Source organism: Theobroma cacao, chromosome 3 (assembly GCF_053813885.1).
Source record: "Theobroma cacao isolate CCN51 chromosome 3, ASM5381388v1, whole genome shotgun sequence".
NCBI lineage: Eukaryota > Viridiplantae > Streptophyta > Magnoliopsida > Malvales > Malvaceae > Theobroma > Theobroma cacao.
Genome location: NC_142641.1, coordinates 40,955,057 through 40,970,864, shown reverse-complemented (window position 1 = coordinate 40,970,864; position 15,808 = coordinate 40,955,057). Strand labels below are relative to the sequence as shown.

Sequence of the window (15,808 nt, the reverse complement as noted above, 5' to 3'; positions counted from 1 at the left end):
GTGCTCTATCACGGACTTTCGGCTCACACGGGCTCTGTCCGGGCCTTATCTGGCCCAAAGCCTGGATAGCTAAGTCAGACCTGTCAGGCCCACTCCTAAACTTCAGGCTTTTATATTAAAATAATAGTATATTTTATGTTAAAATTTTTAAATATATGTTTAATTTATCTAAAATAAAATAATAATAATTTTAAATTAATTTATGCAGAAAAATAATAATTCAAATTGATTCGAATTTAAGTTCTACTTTAAAATATTTAACGTAAACTTGAGTAAAAAGGAATCCAGTTTGTAAACTTAAAACAAAATATAGATTCTTTGACAGATTTATTTTTAATGTTTTTTCATATTTATGATGATAACACATATGCCATCATCCAAATATTGTGAATGTCCCATTTGATCCTAAAGTTTAAGCAAATTAAAATAAAATTGTTCTAATAAGAGTATAGTAATAATAATTTATTTACCACCATATTGATCATGTTATGTATGGACATAATCCGATTTTTAATTGTTACAAACATCCCAAATGTGGTAGCAATGAAGCTGACCACGAACCTCAATCTATGAGGGTGATACAAATACAATCCAGCCTTCCATTAAAGTAAGAATTTTTGAAGTATGATGAACCCACTAGGCTCTGGTTTTCTGCGGAAAACTATCCGCGATCACAGAGTGACGAGAGGTGCATCATTTTTATCTTCTTCCTTGCTTGGGGCAGCTTTTGATTTGTCAGCTTGGGTAGCCTCAACCTTATCCTCAGCATTATTGGCAGCGGCTTTAACGTCGTCCTCTGTTGGCTTGGCAGTGTCTGCAGAAACAAATTCGGCAGCAGTGGCAGCATTTGAGTCAGAGGACGAGTTTTGAGCCTCCTTTTCTGGTTCAGAAAGATCTACCAAAGGTTGCTTATTCTGATCCTCACCTCCATCAGTGTTCTCCTGCATTCATATATTGACAATAAAAGAATATTAGTATGAAATAACAATACATTCCTGTTCACTTGTAAATTCTCTGATTGTATGCATTAATTGAAACTCAAGGTGTTACCTGAGCGGCGGTCTCAAGCTGAGCCTTCTCAGGGCTGGCAGGAGCGTCGACAGGGGTGTCAAACTCCTTGGGTCTGCTCGCACAGCCTCCCATTATTGGTCAGGAATTTTTGGGACGATTGGGCGAGTCTCTCTGGAGGTGGTCGGATTGTCTTTTTTCCAATATGCCTTCAGATTCAAGGATACTATTGAGGCTAAGGAATGGAGGCAATGGAAGGGATTCCATAATATAGGTACAGCAGCTTCTAATATTCAGCAGACTATTTCGGGTTAAAAGCTTGGTCTGGCAAATTGGTTTTTGTGGCCTATCTTGAATTTGACCTTGTCAATTTGTATATGGGCTAGACAGCATAGTTCTCTCTGGCGCCTTTCCTGCCAGGGTGATGGTGACAATTTTGTAGCGGTTGGAGTTAGTTGTGGCAGTTATGCCCAGTGGAGTTTTTCTTAGCAAATCAAGATTTGAAAACCAACCTGGTCGTCTTCAGCCAATTCCGCAGCCCCTTCCCGCTTAATCCAAATGTTTCACTCAACCCAAAGGCACCGGCTTATATTATTCAAAGTTTTTGCATACTTACATATAACTGGTGCTTACTCAACACTATGCATGGGTTAGTTTCATTTTTTTGAAACCCTTTTCATTGGAAACAAGTTCAACTGCCAAATGGGACTAAGTTTACTGCAATACATTGTATTTATCAGGTCAAGTTAGTTGCAAATACTCACTTTGTGCATTTAATTTGTGAGCAAAATTTTAAGTGAAAGGTTTCAAATTCAGATTTATGTTCTGAGGAAAAATCAGCTTTTGTTATGGTTTAAGATCCAATATATCTTTATATATTTAAAAAAGATAATAATATATTACAATAATTAGTATATAAAAAGTCCAAAGAAAAACATTAAAGCAAAATAGGATAATAGAATACTTGCAACAGGATGCCTGATTGACGAAGATAACAAGAATTCAATTTTGAATTTTGAGATTTATAGAAAAATCAACTTGTATACACATTTTATTTCTTTATTCCTTGAAAAGGTTGCTAATAGGTGTTTATAAGTACTTACTAAAGTTAATGAAAATATTACTTTATAAAACATTCTTTTATTTAATGTACTGTTTTCTCTAAATTCAAAGAGGGGCAATGCAATAATTAAAATATTTCGAGTTCTTTATTTATATTTTTCCCTTCATCAAATTTTATTGATAAGAAGCGTAAAATTGCAAAAGTTTTATCCTAGAAACAAAAAGTATAGTACATGCTTTATTGATATGCCAAATTAACTAAGATAATATTCTAAAAAAAATAGTTACGGTAATATCCTCAAAAAACTTTTCAAAAAATATATCCTTTGAACCATCATAACTATTTATTATAAAAAGTAATTATTTATATTTGTATGACATATATTTTAAAAAGTATTTAAATTATTTTTAAAAATTTAAATAATTTTTTATTCTTCTTTTGCAGTTAATCAAATTTGTATATTTTTTGTTTTAGTTATATAAGCCCTTATGACTGATGTTTGATTTAATGTCATTAGTCAAAATATCACTAGTCATTTTATACTTATATGCTGTTAATGTGAAATGCGAAAAATGTCACGTAATCACGTCAGTACTATGTGACATAGAAATGATAAATGATATTTTGACTAACACTTAGTCAAATATTAATCACAAGAGTTTATTTAATTCAAAATAAAAGTATAAAAACTTGATTAAACGTAATAAAAAATAAAATCTTATTTAAATTTTTTTAAATAGTTTATGAGTTTTTTTAAGCATTATGTCATATTTTATTTCCTTAAAAAAAAAGAACTAATATGGATTCTAACAATCTATTTTTTCAAAAAAGTAATTTACCTATTCCTTATGTACTTCAAAAAAGAAAAAGAGAAAATAACAGAATGATAGATTTTTCTCTCTTCATGAATAGCTTAATAAATTATTTTCATGATGATGACATAAATGAATACACAAAAGTAAAGTTATTTTTATTGTTTTTCATAGTTGAAATAAAATTTTAGATTTTTAAGAGATTTAGAAAGATTGAGTCATGTTATTTATTCAATGAAGGTTCATTGTTCAATTATTTGAATTAACCAAAAAAAAAAAAAAACAAATCAAGCAACCCCAAAAAAAAAACATAAAAACCATGAAGCAACCAATTGTTGGTGTAAACAAAATTTTATGTTCACTTATTCGATTTTTGGATAAATTTCACTTACATCTTTTATAGTTTTTATTTTTATCTAAATGACATTTTGTGAATATTTTTTCTCAATTAACACTTTATGGGTAATTTATATTCTTAAATGAGGCTAGATGTCAATTTTATCTTGTAAAATTATTAAAATATTCTCAATTCAAAGTTAATTTATTTATTTATATTTAACGATATTTTTATAATTTTATAAGAAAAGTTAATAATATAACATGGAATAGAAGTTATTTATAAAGTACTAATTGAGAACAAAATAACATGTGAAATTTACCCTAGATTTTTTTGACCCAAATATACTCTAAAAGGTATTTTTGTTACCAAAATATAATGAGTAGTCACTTTTTGGTTACTCTTGCAAATAGCAGCCGACCAAATCATTAGAACTTGTTTCAATGTACACTAGTATTGATTATTGAATAACAACCATTCGTGGTTATCTTATGGGCATCTCTACAATAAAAATGAGAAGAATGTACTAGTACACTAATTTTTACACGTGGCGTGATGCAAGCCAAACACAAAAAGTAGTTTGAGCGCGTGGGTGGTGGCATCAATCATCGAAGGAATGCCTGTAAACGGAATTGTACAGCTAAGAAGAAAAAGAAAAAGGCCGGAAACCAAAAGATATCATTCATAATTTAATAAATAAATTAATTGCTCCTAATTTATAGTCATTAACGCAAAAGACATTAGACAGCTTCGGCGGCTTCCTTTTCTACTCCTGTTAATAATTATACTTAGCATGATGTAAAGCTTCATTATAATTCTACGGAGTTTTTGGTGCTCGAGTAAACCGCTGCTTGGACACTTTGACGACAAAGATCCCCTTTCCTTTTCTTGTTTTCCTGCTTTCTCATTTACGTACATGTAAGGCAAATTCGTTGCTTTTGAGGCAAGGATGGGGCCTTGATTTCCTGAATTCCTCTCTTCTGCCCACCTTTATTTCGCTTCGTCTGAGTCGGGAAAGAAAAGAAACACAAGGCCAGCTTCCCTTTTCCATTTGCCAAAAGGAAAGCTCGCCTTCGCTGTTAAGATTCTTATAATCGTTTGAACCATTTCGCCTAGTACCCATTTTCGAGTTTGAGATCAATCAATCAATCAATCGTGGCCATGTCGTTTCCAATCCCATTCCGTAAACCCGCATTGTCGCTGTTGCTGCTGCTCCTCGTCGTTCCCTTCTCCTCTACCTCGACCGGCGGATCACAACAGCAATTATCTGCCACTCGATTGCTTTCCGAGGCCGATCTATGCGCCAGTACCCCCCAGCCCAGTTCATGTCCTATCAACTGCTTCAGGGCTGACCCTGTTTGCGGGGACGATGGAGTTACCTATTGGTGCGGCTGTGCCGATGCTCATTGCGCGGGGGCTAAAGTTGTCAAAATTGGATTTTGCGAGGTTGGTAATAGTGGTGGAAACGGATCTTTCCCCGGTCAGGCTCTGTTATTGGTGCATATACTTTGGCTCATTGTTCTGGGCTTCTCTGTTTTGTTCGGCCTCATCTGATTTTCCCTTTTTTTTCTTTAGCAAGAACAAGGAGGGCTCTTTTAAATCCTCAGTTCTTTTTTAAAGTTAACGGAGACAGCTGTATATGTGAGCATTTATGCAAGTAAAGCACTAGATTTTTCATTTCCTGGCCATCATTTTTACTCTGTTCATCTCTTACTATTGTTCAGTTCAACCTTGTTTCATGTCTAGTTGTTTAAGAACTAAGATTCTTGCTAATTCCTCTTTGTTTTATAATGGCGTTTTAGCTTGTGAATAATTGTTTTGATACCACCACGATTGTGAATTGTGATGAACTTCACGCTTCTGATCATCTGGTTGTTGGAATCCATCACAAGTAGCTTCTATTGCATTTGGAATTTCTTAAGTAATGCAGTTCCGGCTTACAATGAAAACAGCTTCCTTTTCTGGATTTCATTCACCCGACTTTGTGGCCTAGAATAGGACCAAATTCATTCAAAGTATAACAAGGGAGAACTTGCAAACTTTTTCCCATTTGCTATTATATGGGTGTGCATGTGTTATCATTGGCAACAAACGGAGAGTCGATCTTAGTTGGATTAATGATTCAGAACTGGGATTTATGCTAGTTTAGCCGATTGAATTATACTATGTGTCGGTTGTTTAGATATATTTATACATGTTCTATACGAGTTTGTGAACATTATTTTATTGGGATGGAAAACAGCTACTACATTATTTTTGGTTAGCACTCATTGCCATGACTCTGCAGAACAGAACAGAAGCCATGGTTAATATTGTGTGGCATTGGCAGGCCATCGATGTTGTGAGTAAAATCTCATGTAAATTTAAAAATGAACAGTTTTTTTCCGAACAAACGGCCCGACTCCCAGGTCTTTTCCATTGGTCGTGCAGCCCATGTTACTTTTACTCCGATGATACGCGTAGGTTTTAACTGCAGATAGATAAGCGCAACGCAAGTGTCTTGAAAATATTGCAACCTTCATTGGATTGGATTCTCGAGGCTGAAAATGATATCCAGCCTATATTACACGGCCGCTCTAAACACTTAACAAATGAATGAGCATCCTTTTATCGATTCTACAATCCCCCAAATCCTTTGCCTAGCTTTTTCAAATATTCATAAACTTTTAACTAAAATCAAAGTAGTCTTCATGCAACAGAGCCCAGAAACACAATCTGGTTTCACTTAATTGATCTTTGGTTAAATCAGTTTTATTCTTTTTCCTTGGAGCTCTGAAGTGAAAATCCAGTATGACTAGCATGATTTGTAGCCATGGTGTCCACAACTCTGGGGTTTGGGGTTTCGCCTTCAGTTTCTCCAGAGGGACCATCCTTTATTCTTCTGGATAGCTCAGGGGAAATGTTTACATGAGAACCATCAGTAGAAACATTGCTGACCAGGCTTTTGTACATAGTGAGAGCTTGGGCAATCATGTTGGCAGGGTTTGCAGCAGAACTAGGAAGCAACATTGTTGTGCCCTAACAAATGAGCAGAAATTACAAGTTAATTTCAAACAACATGATAGAATGAATAAATGTTGATAACACTAACACTATCAACACAAGTTTGAGATCTTCCTTTTACCTCCTTGGCAATATTACTAAAGGCCTGAACATATTGCTCAGCAATCCTCAAACTTGCTGCCTGCAAAAGAGACCATAATTTCAAGTCTTATTTTTACTTAGAAATGAGCATGATAACAGTACCTCTCATCTAAAAATGACTTCAGCCTTAAAAATTTACGACTCATATACAACCACAAATCAGAAATGCTAAATATAACATAGACTTTTTCCTTTAAATAACAAATTCTTTCAGGAATAAACTCAAATAAGGGTTTTCTCTCTCTGAACCTAATGATTCTCTCCTAGAGCACACAAAAATAGACTGAGTATCTCCTAGGATCTAGACAAAGTTGTCCAAACAATTAAATCAAGTTTTAAGATTAATTATATATGCAAAATCCAAAAAACTAAAGAGTATCAAGTCATTACACAAGTGCAGACACCAGGAACAAAGATCACTTAGGCATAGATTCACAGTTAAGCTAACATGCTTAAGAACTTCTGTCACATAGAAAGTCACGATACCATAAAGGTAGATTGGGAAATATTGTTTGAATCATCCTCTAATACTTTCAGGTTGGATGGTATAATATAAATATAGAACTTAACTTTCATGCACGCATTTGATGGCAACGATGGAAGAACCTCACCTCGACTCCACCACTTTCTTTTAGGGACTGAGATACCAAGGCAATTCCTTTAGCTGTTGCTTGTGCTCTAGCAAGGATGGCTTCTGCCTCACCTGATAAATGAATGTTTTTAAGAAGGAAAAATAGAAGACGTGAAGGGAAGAAGTGACAAAGCCAGAACAAGACACAAGAACAATAAGAAATCTGTGGGTTGCTCAATGAGTTTGGGTCATCCATACAAGGAGGGTTCATGATAAAAGAAATAGTCAAAATTAATCACCCACATCAGCTTCGATTACCAATTCATATAAAGCCCCATCATTTTTTAACATAATGACTGTTTACAACTTGATAATCACTAACCTTGCGCTCTGTTAACTTGATCCGTTCTTGCAGCTTCAGATGCTAAGATCACAGCATTTTTCTTACCATCAGCAATATTTATATTGGCCTGTCTTTCTCCTGGTAGAATTAACTTTTATGAATAAATCATGTCACCAAAATCAACTATTACGAGCAGATAGTATAGCGTGATTAGATGCCACAATTAAGTGGTACTCAAAAAAGGAAAAAAAAATGGAAATTACTGAATTACCTTCAGATTCAAGAACTTGAGCTCTCTTTTTACGCTCTGCTTCTGCTTGCATCTCCATAGCTGCCCTCACTCCACGTGGTGGAGATATATCCCCTGGTGATGAGAAGGAAGTGAAGTATATAAGAAGGGTGTATTGGGAATATAAACGCTGACAAACAGAAAGTATTGGCTAAAATGACCCATACTTATCTCATAACGAAGACATTGGAGGCCCCAGTCTTTTGCAGCCACATTGATGGCCTCCTGCAACACTCATGCCATTTCAAGAAAATTATCTTCTTTTTTTTAGGGGGGGGGGGGGGGGGGGGGTGTTGTTTCCCAACTTTTTTTGGCACTTCCAGAATCATTTGTCAGTGGAAAATTATCACAGCATTTAACAAACTAGCTAAAAGAAATATAACGCATCAGGCATAAACTTGTGAATAGCAGGCACAAGATTAAACACAGCGGTCAAGTATGGCAAACTTATTGATGTACATCAACCTATCCATTCTACTGAGGAAAAAGTTTATAGAATATATGGTTTTTAACTTGACACCACAGGGCAAAAACCATCAAAGTAATACCTTAGCCTTCCCATAGAAATAAATGTGTGATAAGATATAAGTTAATCAAATGTTGAATGATAAACAGCAATATCAAGCCTCCAAAGTTTAATATATATTTCACATGAAGCCTAACATTCTTATCCCAGATTAAAAGTAAACAAATTGTAAATAGAGTTATTCACAATGCCTCCTCCCAAACTGTTGGCACAAAGAGTTACTTTTAGCTCATATAAAGAGGTACAGGATTGGTACTATGTAGACTTGTAGAGTGCCTCGGCCTATCTTCCACTTATCCCATTATTGCTCTAGAACTAGAATTTTACTATGAACTCAATGTATTCTATGCTAATTTAATAAAGTTAAATTTCAAAAAAAAAAAATGGAAGGAGAGAAAGAAAACGAACCACAATCTTTTCGTTGAGAGTGTCTCTCTCTTCAAAGGTCTTGTCGAGGGTAATCTTACCAAGCTCGCTACGCATGGTAGTTTGAGCAAGCTGAATGACGGCATATATTGGGTGCTCAACGCCATAAGAGGCAAGCTTGGGGTCCACAATCTGCAAAGGTCCGAAGGCAAATTATAGACCAAACACTGAAAAATTGAGCATTGCAATGAAGACAGGGGAAGAAAGACCTTGACATAAAGTACGCCGTCAATGAGAATGCTGACATTGTCCTTGGTAATAGCGGATTGGTCCGGGATAGGAATAGCCTCTTCCTTGAGGGAATGAACGTAGGCAATTCGATCCACGAATGGGATTAGGAAATGTATTCCAGACGGCAGCGTCTTCACATACTTCCCGAACCTTTCTATCACGTAGGCTTTCTTCTCCGGTACGATACGGATGCCCCAGTTAACTGGAGGTGTAATTTCATAGCTAGAAATTGAACAAATAGTTAGACATGGGAGTTGAATTGTTTTTTTTTTATTATTATTTTGGGATTTAGAATAGACTATAAATATAAATTTTTAAAATACCTGATGCTAGGATCGCGACCAGTGCGGAGGTGACGGACGGCAATGGCGAACGGCGCAGAAGAGAGGCGTGGAGAGGAAAAAGAATGCTGCCGGATAACTGAAGTTGAGAAGGAGGTTTCCTGGAAATATCTAAGAGTCCTCACGGCGTTGTTCAGGGAATTCACTCTCCACATCTTATTCATTTCACTTTCTTTTGTTTGCTTTGTATTTCGGTTTTTTAGGGATTGATTCCTATTTCTGTGCTTTCCTTTTTGTTTGTTTCTTTGCAGATTCAAGACAGCCCGGGGGTTTGTAAAGCCCTAGTAGAACCTTTGAATTGGAAATCAAAATCCTTCTCTCCAAGTCTCTCCGTCCGGTTTTTTCTACCGTTTTCCTCCGACAAACAGTTAATGGGCCTTACCCGATTCTTTTCTTAAAAGTCCAACCCACAAGTTTTTCAGCCTCCTCAACGCGCTCCACCTGCCTACTACAATAATTTTTTTAATAAATATTTGAAAAAGTTCTTTGAATTATATTAAAAATTTTAAATATATTTTATTTTTTATTATATTTAGTCATGTCATTATATTATTATTTTTTGAATAAATTTTAATGATTAATATTTTATTATTTTCATTAATCAAAATGATATTTATTATTTTTTATGTCAAGTGATATTGACGTGAAAAATAAAAACATCACATGATTACATCAACATATCACATAATCATTTATTACAATATATTAATATATTATATTAGTATCATATGATATAAAATAATAAATTATAATTTGACTAATAATAATCATCACTAAAAGTATTTTTTTCAAAAAAAGTATTCATGAATTTTCATTGATAATCATAAATGAAACATTCCTTTCGAGGGAAACATAAACAAACATTTTCAAAAATCACATATATTGGAAGGTAAAACCCTCATAAATGCCGATTTATCTATCCATTATTCTTTGATAAGACTGCACCCATTTGAGTACACAAAAAATTCCCTACCTAACTTTACAAAATAAAATCAAGAGAATTAGCCCCTAAACTATACAATTCCTTGGAGCATCAACTAGCTTTTCCTCATAATCCTAAAATCAAAACCTTATTCCATCTGACAACCATTTAATAGCTTTTCCATGCACATGAATCTCCCAAATTTTTGCACAAAGAGTACTCGCCAACAGTGGCCTTAAATTGCTTAAATTGCTCCCTTATCCAAATAGATGCCTCATCAACTCAATCTTCCAATCCCATTTCTCCTCTTCCCATGAACCAAACTCATTGATGTAGCCATTTTGTTTTGTGATAAAGCAGAAATTCGAGCAAAGAGCTCTATCAAGATACCACCCTCAAGCAATCAAGCCACATATCTTGCCAGAAACGTATACACAGCTCCCATCACTTACAACCATATGAAGATTGGACTTCACCTACATGAAAAAATTGTAAATAGGGGATAGGGTTTAAGAATATTATTTCGCACCCCTGAATACCTCTTATTCCACACTTTTTTTTATATAAATATAGAATTTTGAGCAAGTAGTAGGCTTACCTTTATATTTTTTTCCCAAGAAGTCTAAATCTGGTAAAACATGCACAATTTATGCAACAATAGATACTGAAGTCTAGCAGAACAATTCTCCTTGCAAATTTAGAAAATTCATAGAATATCATACTGTAGTTGCACCCCTTCCTTTGCCTAAGGATGAGCACGGTTCGATTTTGTTGATTGTCAGTTCGATTTTACCTAAATTTTATAAAAAAATTTACCTTACGAACCGCCCGAATCGAATAATGTAAAAGATCAATTTCAGTCGGCTTTACTCGACCTCGATTCGGTCGATCTTATGTTAGTTCTTGAGGTAGGTTGATTTAGGCTAACTTGAACCGATTTAGGTTGACTTGGGATGACTTGGGCTTTTTTTTGTTCAACTTTTGTAAATAGCCTTTCTTTTTCTAATCCCTTAGAATTATATTTATATACACTAATATTATTTTTTACAAGCAAAAAACAATATATAATACTTACAATCTCTGACATATTTTCTCTCTAGCATGAATTTTAATAAAAAAAATAATATTCACAATCATTCAAGCTTTCTCTTTCTTGTTATTTTCACAAAACCAAGAAAAAAAAATTTGTGATTTACCTTGCTAGTTGTTGCCAAGAAAAGCAAGAATAGGTGGCTGGTAGCGGTCTAGAGTGACATTGGAGGCAACGCGCGAATGGGCTATGAATGGGTGAGTTAATAAGGTGAATTAGGGTTTAGCAAAAAAAGAGATTGAAAATTGGGGGAATTTTATCAAGGGGTGAGGGGTTGGCTAGCTGGTTATTTAGGAGGGGTTAATGAAGGTTAAGATAGTCTTTACCCAAAAAAAAAAAAAAAACAAGGGTGGGGGTTAGGTTTTGTAGTCATTTTGAAGGGGAGGAAGTCCGCCAGACTATCGAGCTGATTGGGCGACGAGGTTGATCTCTCCAACAGACAATTACAATAACAAATGTCGATTGCAGGAATCAACGGTTGCGGTCAGTTGCAACTGGTTGTTGCATAGTGCTACCTTTGACAAATTATCTGCTCTTTCATTTGCTTCACAAATGACATGTTTAATCATCTAGCCATTTAAATTTTCTTCATACTCTCAATTTATATCAACCGTTTTTTCAATCTCCATAAAAGACAACATGACATTGAATTTAGGCCAGCCACCACTATTGACCATACAAACATGGGCGAACCCATGTTCATGAGAGTGGTGTCACATGACAACATTCAATTAAAAAAATTATTTATTATATCATTTTTTTAGAATTTTATATATTTAATAATACTATGAACCCATTAATTTTTTTACAATTTTGTAGGAAGTGGGGTTAAAAGATAGATTTTATTAAAAAAATTATATATGAATAATATTTTAATATTTTTAAAAATAATATTTAAATATTATCAAAAAGTAGTTTTATAAAAAAATAACTTACATATTAATATTTAAATTCTACATGGAAAGAGAAAAAAATTTCCTTCTATAATTTAAGATTTTATTAAAAAATCAAAACTTAAACTACTCTCATTCTTAAAAAATTCAAGTTTCACTTTTAAAACCTATAGTGACTTTCCTTTTCTTGATCCTTGGTTATGTTTTTCACTTTCTTAAAACAACTTAATTAAGCTTCAATTGTAAGTCATTTTCAATCTAAGTTAAGTTTTTAAATATTTTATGTCTAACTATTTTTTGATTAATTTGATAGTTTGGATTTATAATTATAAAGCACAAGTTACACAATTGAATGAGTGACGAGTAGATGAATGATTTTTTAGTGACATATATTAAAAAAGATATTTAATAGATTTTTTACCGATACTATCATACAACGTTTTCAAACTATGAAAAATTATTGTGGACAATTATAATTTTTTTAGATATTTTTATTGTAAAGCATTAAATGAATATATTGAATTTATATTTTTTTAATTTAATGTTAAAACTTCTACTTATGAATTTTAACATTTTTATTTTTTAATTAATATTTTAATTATGACACCACTTAGGAAAATTTCTAGATCTACCCTTATATACAAATCGGAGCTTTTGGTCCAAATCCCTATAAACTAAAAGCTCTCACATCACTGTGGAAAGATAAAAGAAATACAAATAGAAAAAAACGAATGATGTAATAAAAATATATTTGATTCAAAATAAAAATATAAAAATTTATTTGAACGACTAAGAGATTATTCAAAATTTAAAAAATAATTTAAAGATTTTTTATATATTATGCATTTTTTTATTGATCTAAATAAGATAAGAATATTTTCTCTCTAGTTCTATTCTCTTACTAATTCTAATCAACGTCATGTAAGCAATATTCATTTTCACCAATTAATATCCAAACTTATTTCCTCATAATTTGGATCTTCAAACTTACTAAAATTGAACTCAATACTTTGCTCAAATTGCAATATTTTCTCAACCAAGGAACATACAGTAGGCTTTGATGCAGAAGCAATGTAATAGACAAAGTTGACTAGTTTATGGAATGTCTCTTAAATTCAATTACTATTACATTTTATACATCCGAATAACCATTCTGGCTTCATAACCAGAACCAGCTCAAGAATTGCCTTAATGCATCCTTTTGCATAGATCAGAAGATCAGTAACACATAGGTCACTTGAATGGGCCGCAAGAATATCCAGTGCAAAGACCCGTGGCACTATTGTAAGGGAACAAGGCCACGGGTCTACTAGCTGGCAGCTCTGGAATTTGTCTTTCCATGCTCAGAAACTCGACCACTTCCTCCACGGTAGGCCTTCCTTTAGACTCGTTCAGTGTACAAAGTAGCCCAATGTCCAAAACCCGAATGGCTTGCTCCAAATTAACTAGTGAGCCCATCCTCCCATCCACCACCTTCACCTTCTCATCTTTCATGTGCATTCTCCAGGCAAAATCTACCAAATCCCTCTCTTCTTGATTCACTTCGGGGTCTAACTTTCCCCGTCCGGAAACCACTTCTAACATAAAGATTCCAAATTCGAAAACATCAGCCGTTTGGCTAACTGCTGCTTCAAACTTTTTTGACTCGGTTGCTGAAAGCACCATGCCAAAATCACCTAGAACCGCTCGGAAGCTTACATCAAGAAAGACGCTGCTTGTTTTCATGTTCTTGTGAGCGAGTTGCTTGGAGTGAAGGAAGCTTAATGCTTCGGCAACATCGGTGATAGCTTTGAAACGTCGTGTCCAGGGAAGAACCCCAACGCCAAACAGCCATTTATCAAGGCTTCCATTGGTGAAAAAGTCATACACAATCATCATTTCGCGGTTATCATGGCACCATCCCCTGATGGGAACCAAATTCGGGTGACGAACTCGGCTCATGGCACCAATTTCTTTGAGAAGCCGTCGTCTATCTAAGCCTTGCTGTGAGTTAAGGAACTGAGCAGACAGCCTTTTGATAGCAACTTGACAGCCATTGGGAAGCTTCCCTCTGTAATAAACACCTCTGGCGTCGCTACCTAATATTTCTGCCTCGCTAAAACTCCGAGTTGCTGTTGAAACCTCAGAAAACGTGAAACGGCGGGGCTTGTTGGGAGGTCTGGGTCTTTGCGTCTTCTCTGGCAACGCATTTAGTTTGGAATTGTCATTTTTTCCCCTGCGGCTACAGAAAAAACCAATCATGATAGCCAAAGCTAGCACAGCTACGGCAATAAAAATCAAGAAACTGCTGGGCGGTTCTCTGTTAGATCTCTTTTGCGTCCTTTGAGCAGCATCAGATTTCTGGAGGATGATCTCACTCTCACATGTTTCCTCAGAAGGGATGCGAAGGAAAGCTTGGCTAGTTGCGGTGAAGTTCCAGGAGAGTACGTTATGAATTTGGGTCATGTTGCCTGTGGATGCTGAGAATCCAACGAACATGTACTCATTCAGATGAGGAGAGAGATCAAGAGAACCTGAGAAGATAGGTTTAGAGGGGTAATCGCCGCCATCGGATCCGAGGTGGATGTCCATCCATCTCCGAGGACCGTCATATGTAATCCAAGCTCGGTGAACTGAAGCATCATTAAGGATCACCCCAAAATCTGATGCATCGATGGTTGTGGTGGAAACAATGCTACCAAGATTAAGGCCCACATGATTGTCGTTTGGATCCCCAAATTGAGGATTCTGGTGCGTATCGAATTCAATAGCAACGGCTTTGTAATCTTCCTGGCAGGCATCATTAAGCATGCCTAGCCATGGTCCAGGTCTTCCTACAGTAAACTCATCAGGGACCATGATGAATGTGAGACCGCTGCCACCGTGATTAAGCATATCTCTGCTTGCGTTAGAAGAATTGGTAAATTGAAAAGCAAAGGTGGATTGAAAGGATGCTGGGGTGCTGGTGTGTGGATCAAACAGGCGGACAGGCGAGGAGTAAATGGCTCTCCCTGCTTGATGTCTCAGATCAAAGGCATCTGATTCGTCTGGAATTTGGACAGCACCTTTCTCCATTGAAAGCTTCGCACTCCCTAGAAGCTTCACATCGGATGTTACTCTGGGATCATCAAGGCTGAAATTTGTGAAGGAGATGTGTTTGATAACGTTTATTACAGGTGCACTTGCCGTACCTGAGGAATCAACTAAAGTTGGGTACTGTACCAAAGCTAGAAGATAAAGTGACCATGACCACAAAAAAAACCAGTGCCAAAAACAGGCAACAGGGAACACAGAGGAGGAAGAAATTCTTATGGCCATTTTGTTTTAGCTCTGTAAATTCTCGCAGGCTCGTTAATGGTGATTGGACTCTGCTACGGAAAAGTTCCAGCCCAGCGAGTTATCTTTTCCTTTTGGGGGTGGGGGGGACTAAAGATATGCTCCAAGAAAGACGCCGTTGTAACATATCCAAATGTGGCTACACCATCTCCTCCAGTACCAGTCTAGAATTTCATTACAAAATATGAATAGATTGTTGTTTGTCCCTTTCTGTGAGCCATAGTACTCAACCCAAATGACTAGTTTAAGATAATTACAAATACCTGAAAGAGAACAACGCTGGCTGCCTACAACAATCTCAATTCACAAGTCTGACGAGGACCACATGGAGATGTTTCATGGGCTTTAGATTTGCATTATTTGTGGGGCACGTAGCTAATGATTTTTTTGAGGTGATTACAGGTTTCTCAGTCATCTGCCTTGGGCCCTCTTTCTCTATTATTGAGCTATTTGATTAGATACCACAACCTATAACTGGTAATTACTTAGTAAATGCT

General features: G+C 35.4%; 4 protein-coding genes across 4 annotated transcripts; 1 reads left to right on the top strand and 3 right to left on the bottom strand.

Annotated features, from left to right (window-relative positions):
- Positions 1 to 478: 478 nt before the first annotated feature.
- Positions 479 to 1,408, bottom strand: LOC18605888 (uncharacterized). Its single transcript, XM_007039183.3, has 2 exons — positions 1,051 to 1,408; positions 479 to 941 (listed from the first exon to the last, which is right to left on the bottom strand). Exons 1-2 carry the CDS (start codon positions 1,141 to 1,143, stop codon positions 672 to 674), a joined length of 363 nt encoding a protein of 120 aa, XP_007039245.2. The 5' UTR covers positions 1,144 to 1,408; the 3' UTR covers positions 479 to 671.
- A 2,555-nt stretch (positions 1,409 to 3,963) lies between these two features.
- On the top strand, positions 3,964 to 4,897 carry LOC18605887 (uncharacterized). The gene has a single exon (XM_018117125.2). The coding sequence runs from the start codon at positions 4,382 to 4,384 to the stop codon at positions 4,772 to 4,774; it is 393 nt and encodes a 130-aa protein (XP_017972614.1). The 5' UTR covers positions 3,964 to 4,381; the 3' UTR covers positions 4,775 to 4,897.
- Positions 4,898 to 5,716: 819 nt separating this feature from the next.
- Positions 5,717 to 9,397, bottom strand: LOC18605886 (uncharacterized). Its single transcript, XM_007039178.3, has 9 exons — positions 9,074 to 9,397; positions 8,729 to 8,972; positions 8,502 to 8,651; positions 7,735 to 7,792; positions 7,550 to 7,642; positions 7,318 to 7,416; positions 6,976 to 7,067; positions 6,345 to 6,404; positions 5,717 to 6,238 (listed from the first exon to the last, which is right to left on the bottom strand). Exons 1-9 carry the CDS (start codon positions 9,253 to 9,255, stop codon positions 5,972 to 5,974), a joined length of 1,245 nt encoding a protein of 414 aa, XP_007039240.3. The 5' UTR covers positions 9,256 to 9,397; the 3' UTR covers positions 5,717 to 5,971.
- A 3,608-nt stretch (positions 9,398 to 13,005) lies between these two features.
- Positions 13,006 to 15,563, bottom strand: LOC18605885 (L-type lectin-domain containing receptor kinase VIII.1-like). The gene has a single exon (XM_007039177.3). It carries the CDS (start codon positions 15,291 to 15,293, stop codon positions 13,230 to 13,232), a length of 2,064 nt encoding a protein of 687 aa, XP_007039239.1. The 5' UTR covers positions 15,294 to 15,563; the 3' UTR covers positions 13,006 to 13,229.
- Positions 15,564 to 15,808: the final 245 nt, after the last annotated feature.

What these genes read in the sequence shown, in the direction of transcription:
- LOC18605888 (XM_007039183.3), bottom strand. Translation starts at nt 1,143, where the DNA reads ATGGGAGGCTGTGCGAGCAGACCCAAGGAGTTTGACACCCCTGTCGAC. An exon ending in AGCTTGAGACCGCCGCTCAG is followed by an intron (nt 942 to 1,050) that starts GTAACACCTTGA and finishes ATATGAATGCAG; the next exon opens with GAGAACACTGATGGAGGTGA.
- LOC18605887 (XM_018117125.2), top strand. Translation starts at nt 4,382, where the DNA reads ATGTCGTTTCCAATCCCATTCCGTAAACCCGCATTGTCGCTGTTGCTG.
- LOC18605886 (XM_007039178.3), bottom strand. Translation starts at nt 9,255, where the DNA reads ATGAATAAGATGTGGAGAGTGAATTCCCTGAACAACGCCGTGAGGACT. An exon ending in ATGTCTTCGTTATGAGATAA is followed by an intron (nt 7,643 to 7,734) that starts GTATGGGTCATT and finishes TCTCATCACCAG; the next exon opens with GGGATATATCTCCACCACGT. An exon ending in TCAAGTTCTTGAATCTGAAG is followed by an intron (nt 7,417 to 7,549) that starts GTAATTCAGTAA and finishes TAATTCTACCAG; the next exon opens with GAGAAAGACAGGCCAATATA.
- LOC18605885 (XM_007039177.3), bottom strand. Translation starts at nt 15,293, where the DNA reads ATGGCCATAAGAATTTCTTCCTCCTCTGTGTTCCCTGTTGCCTGTTTT.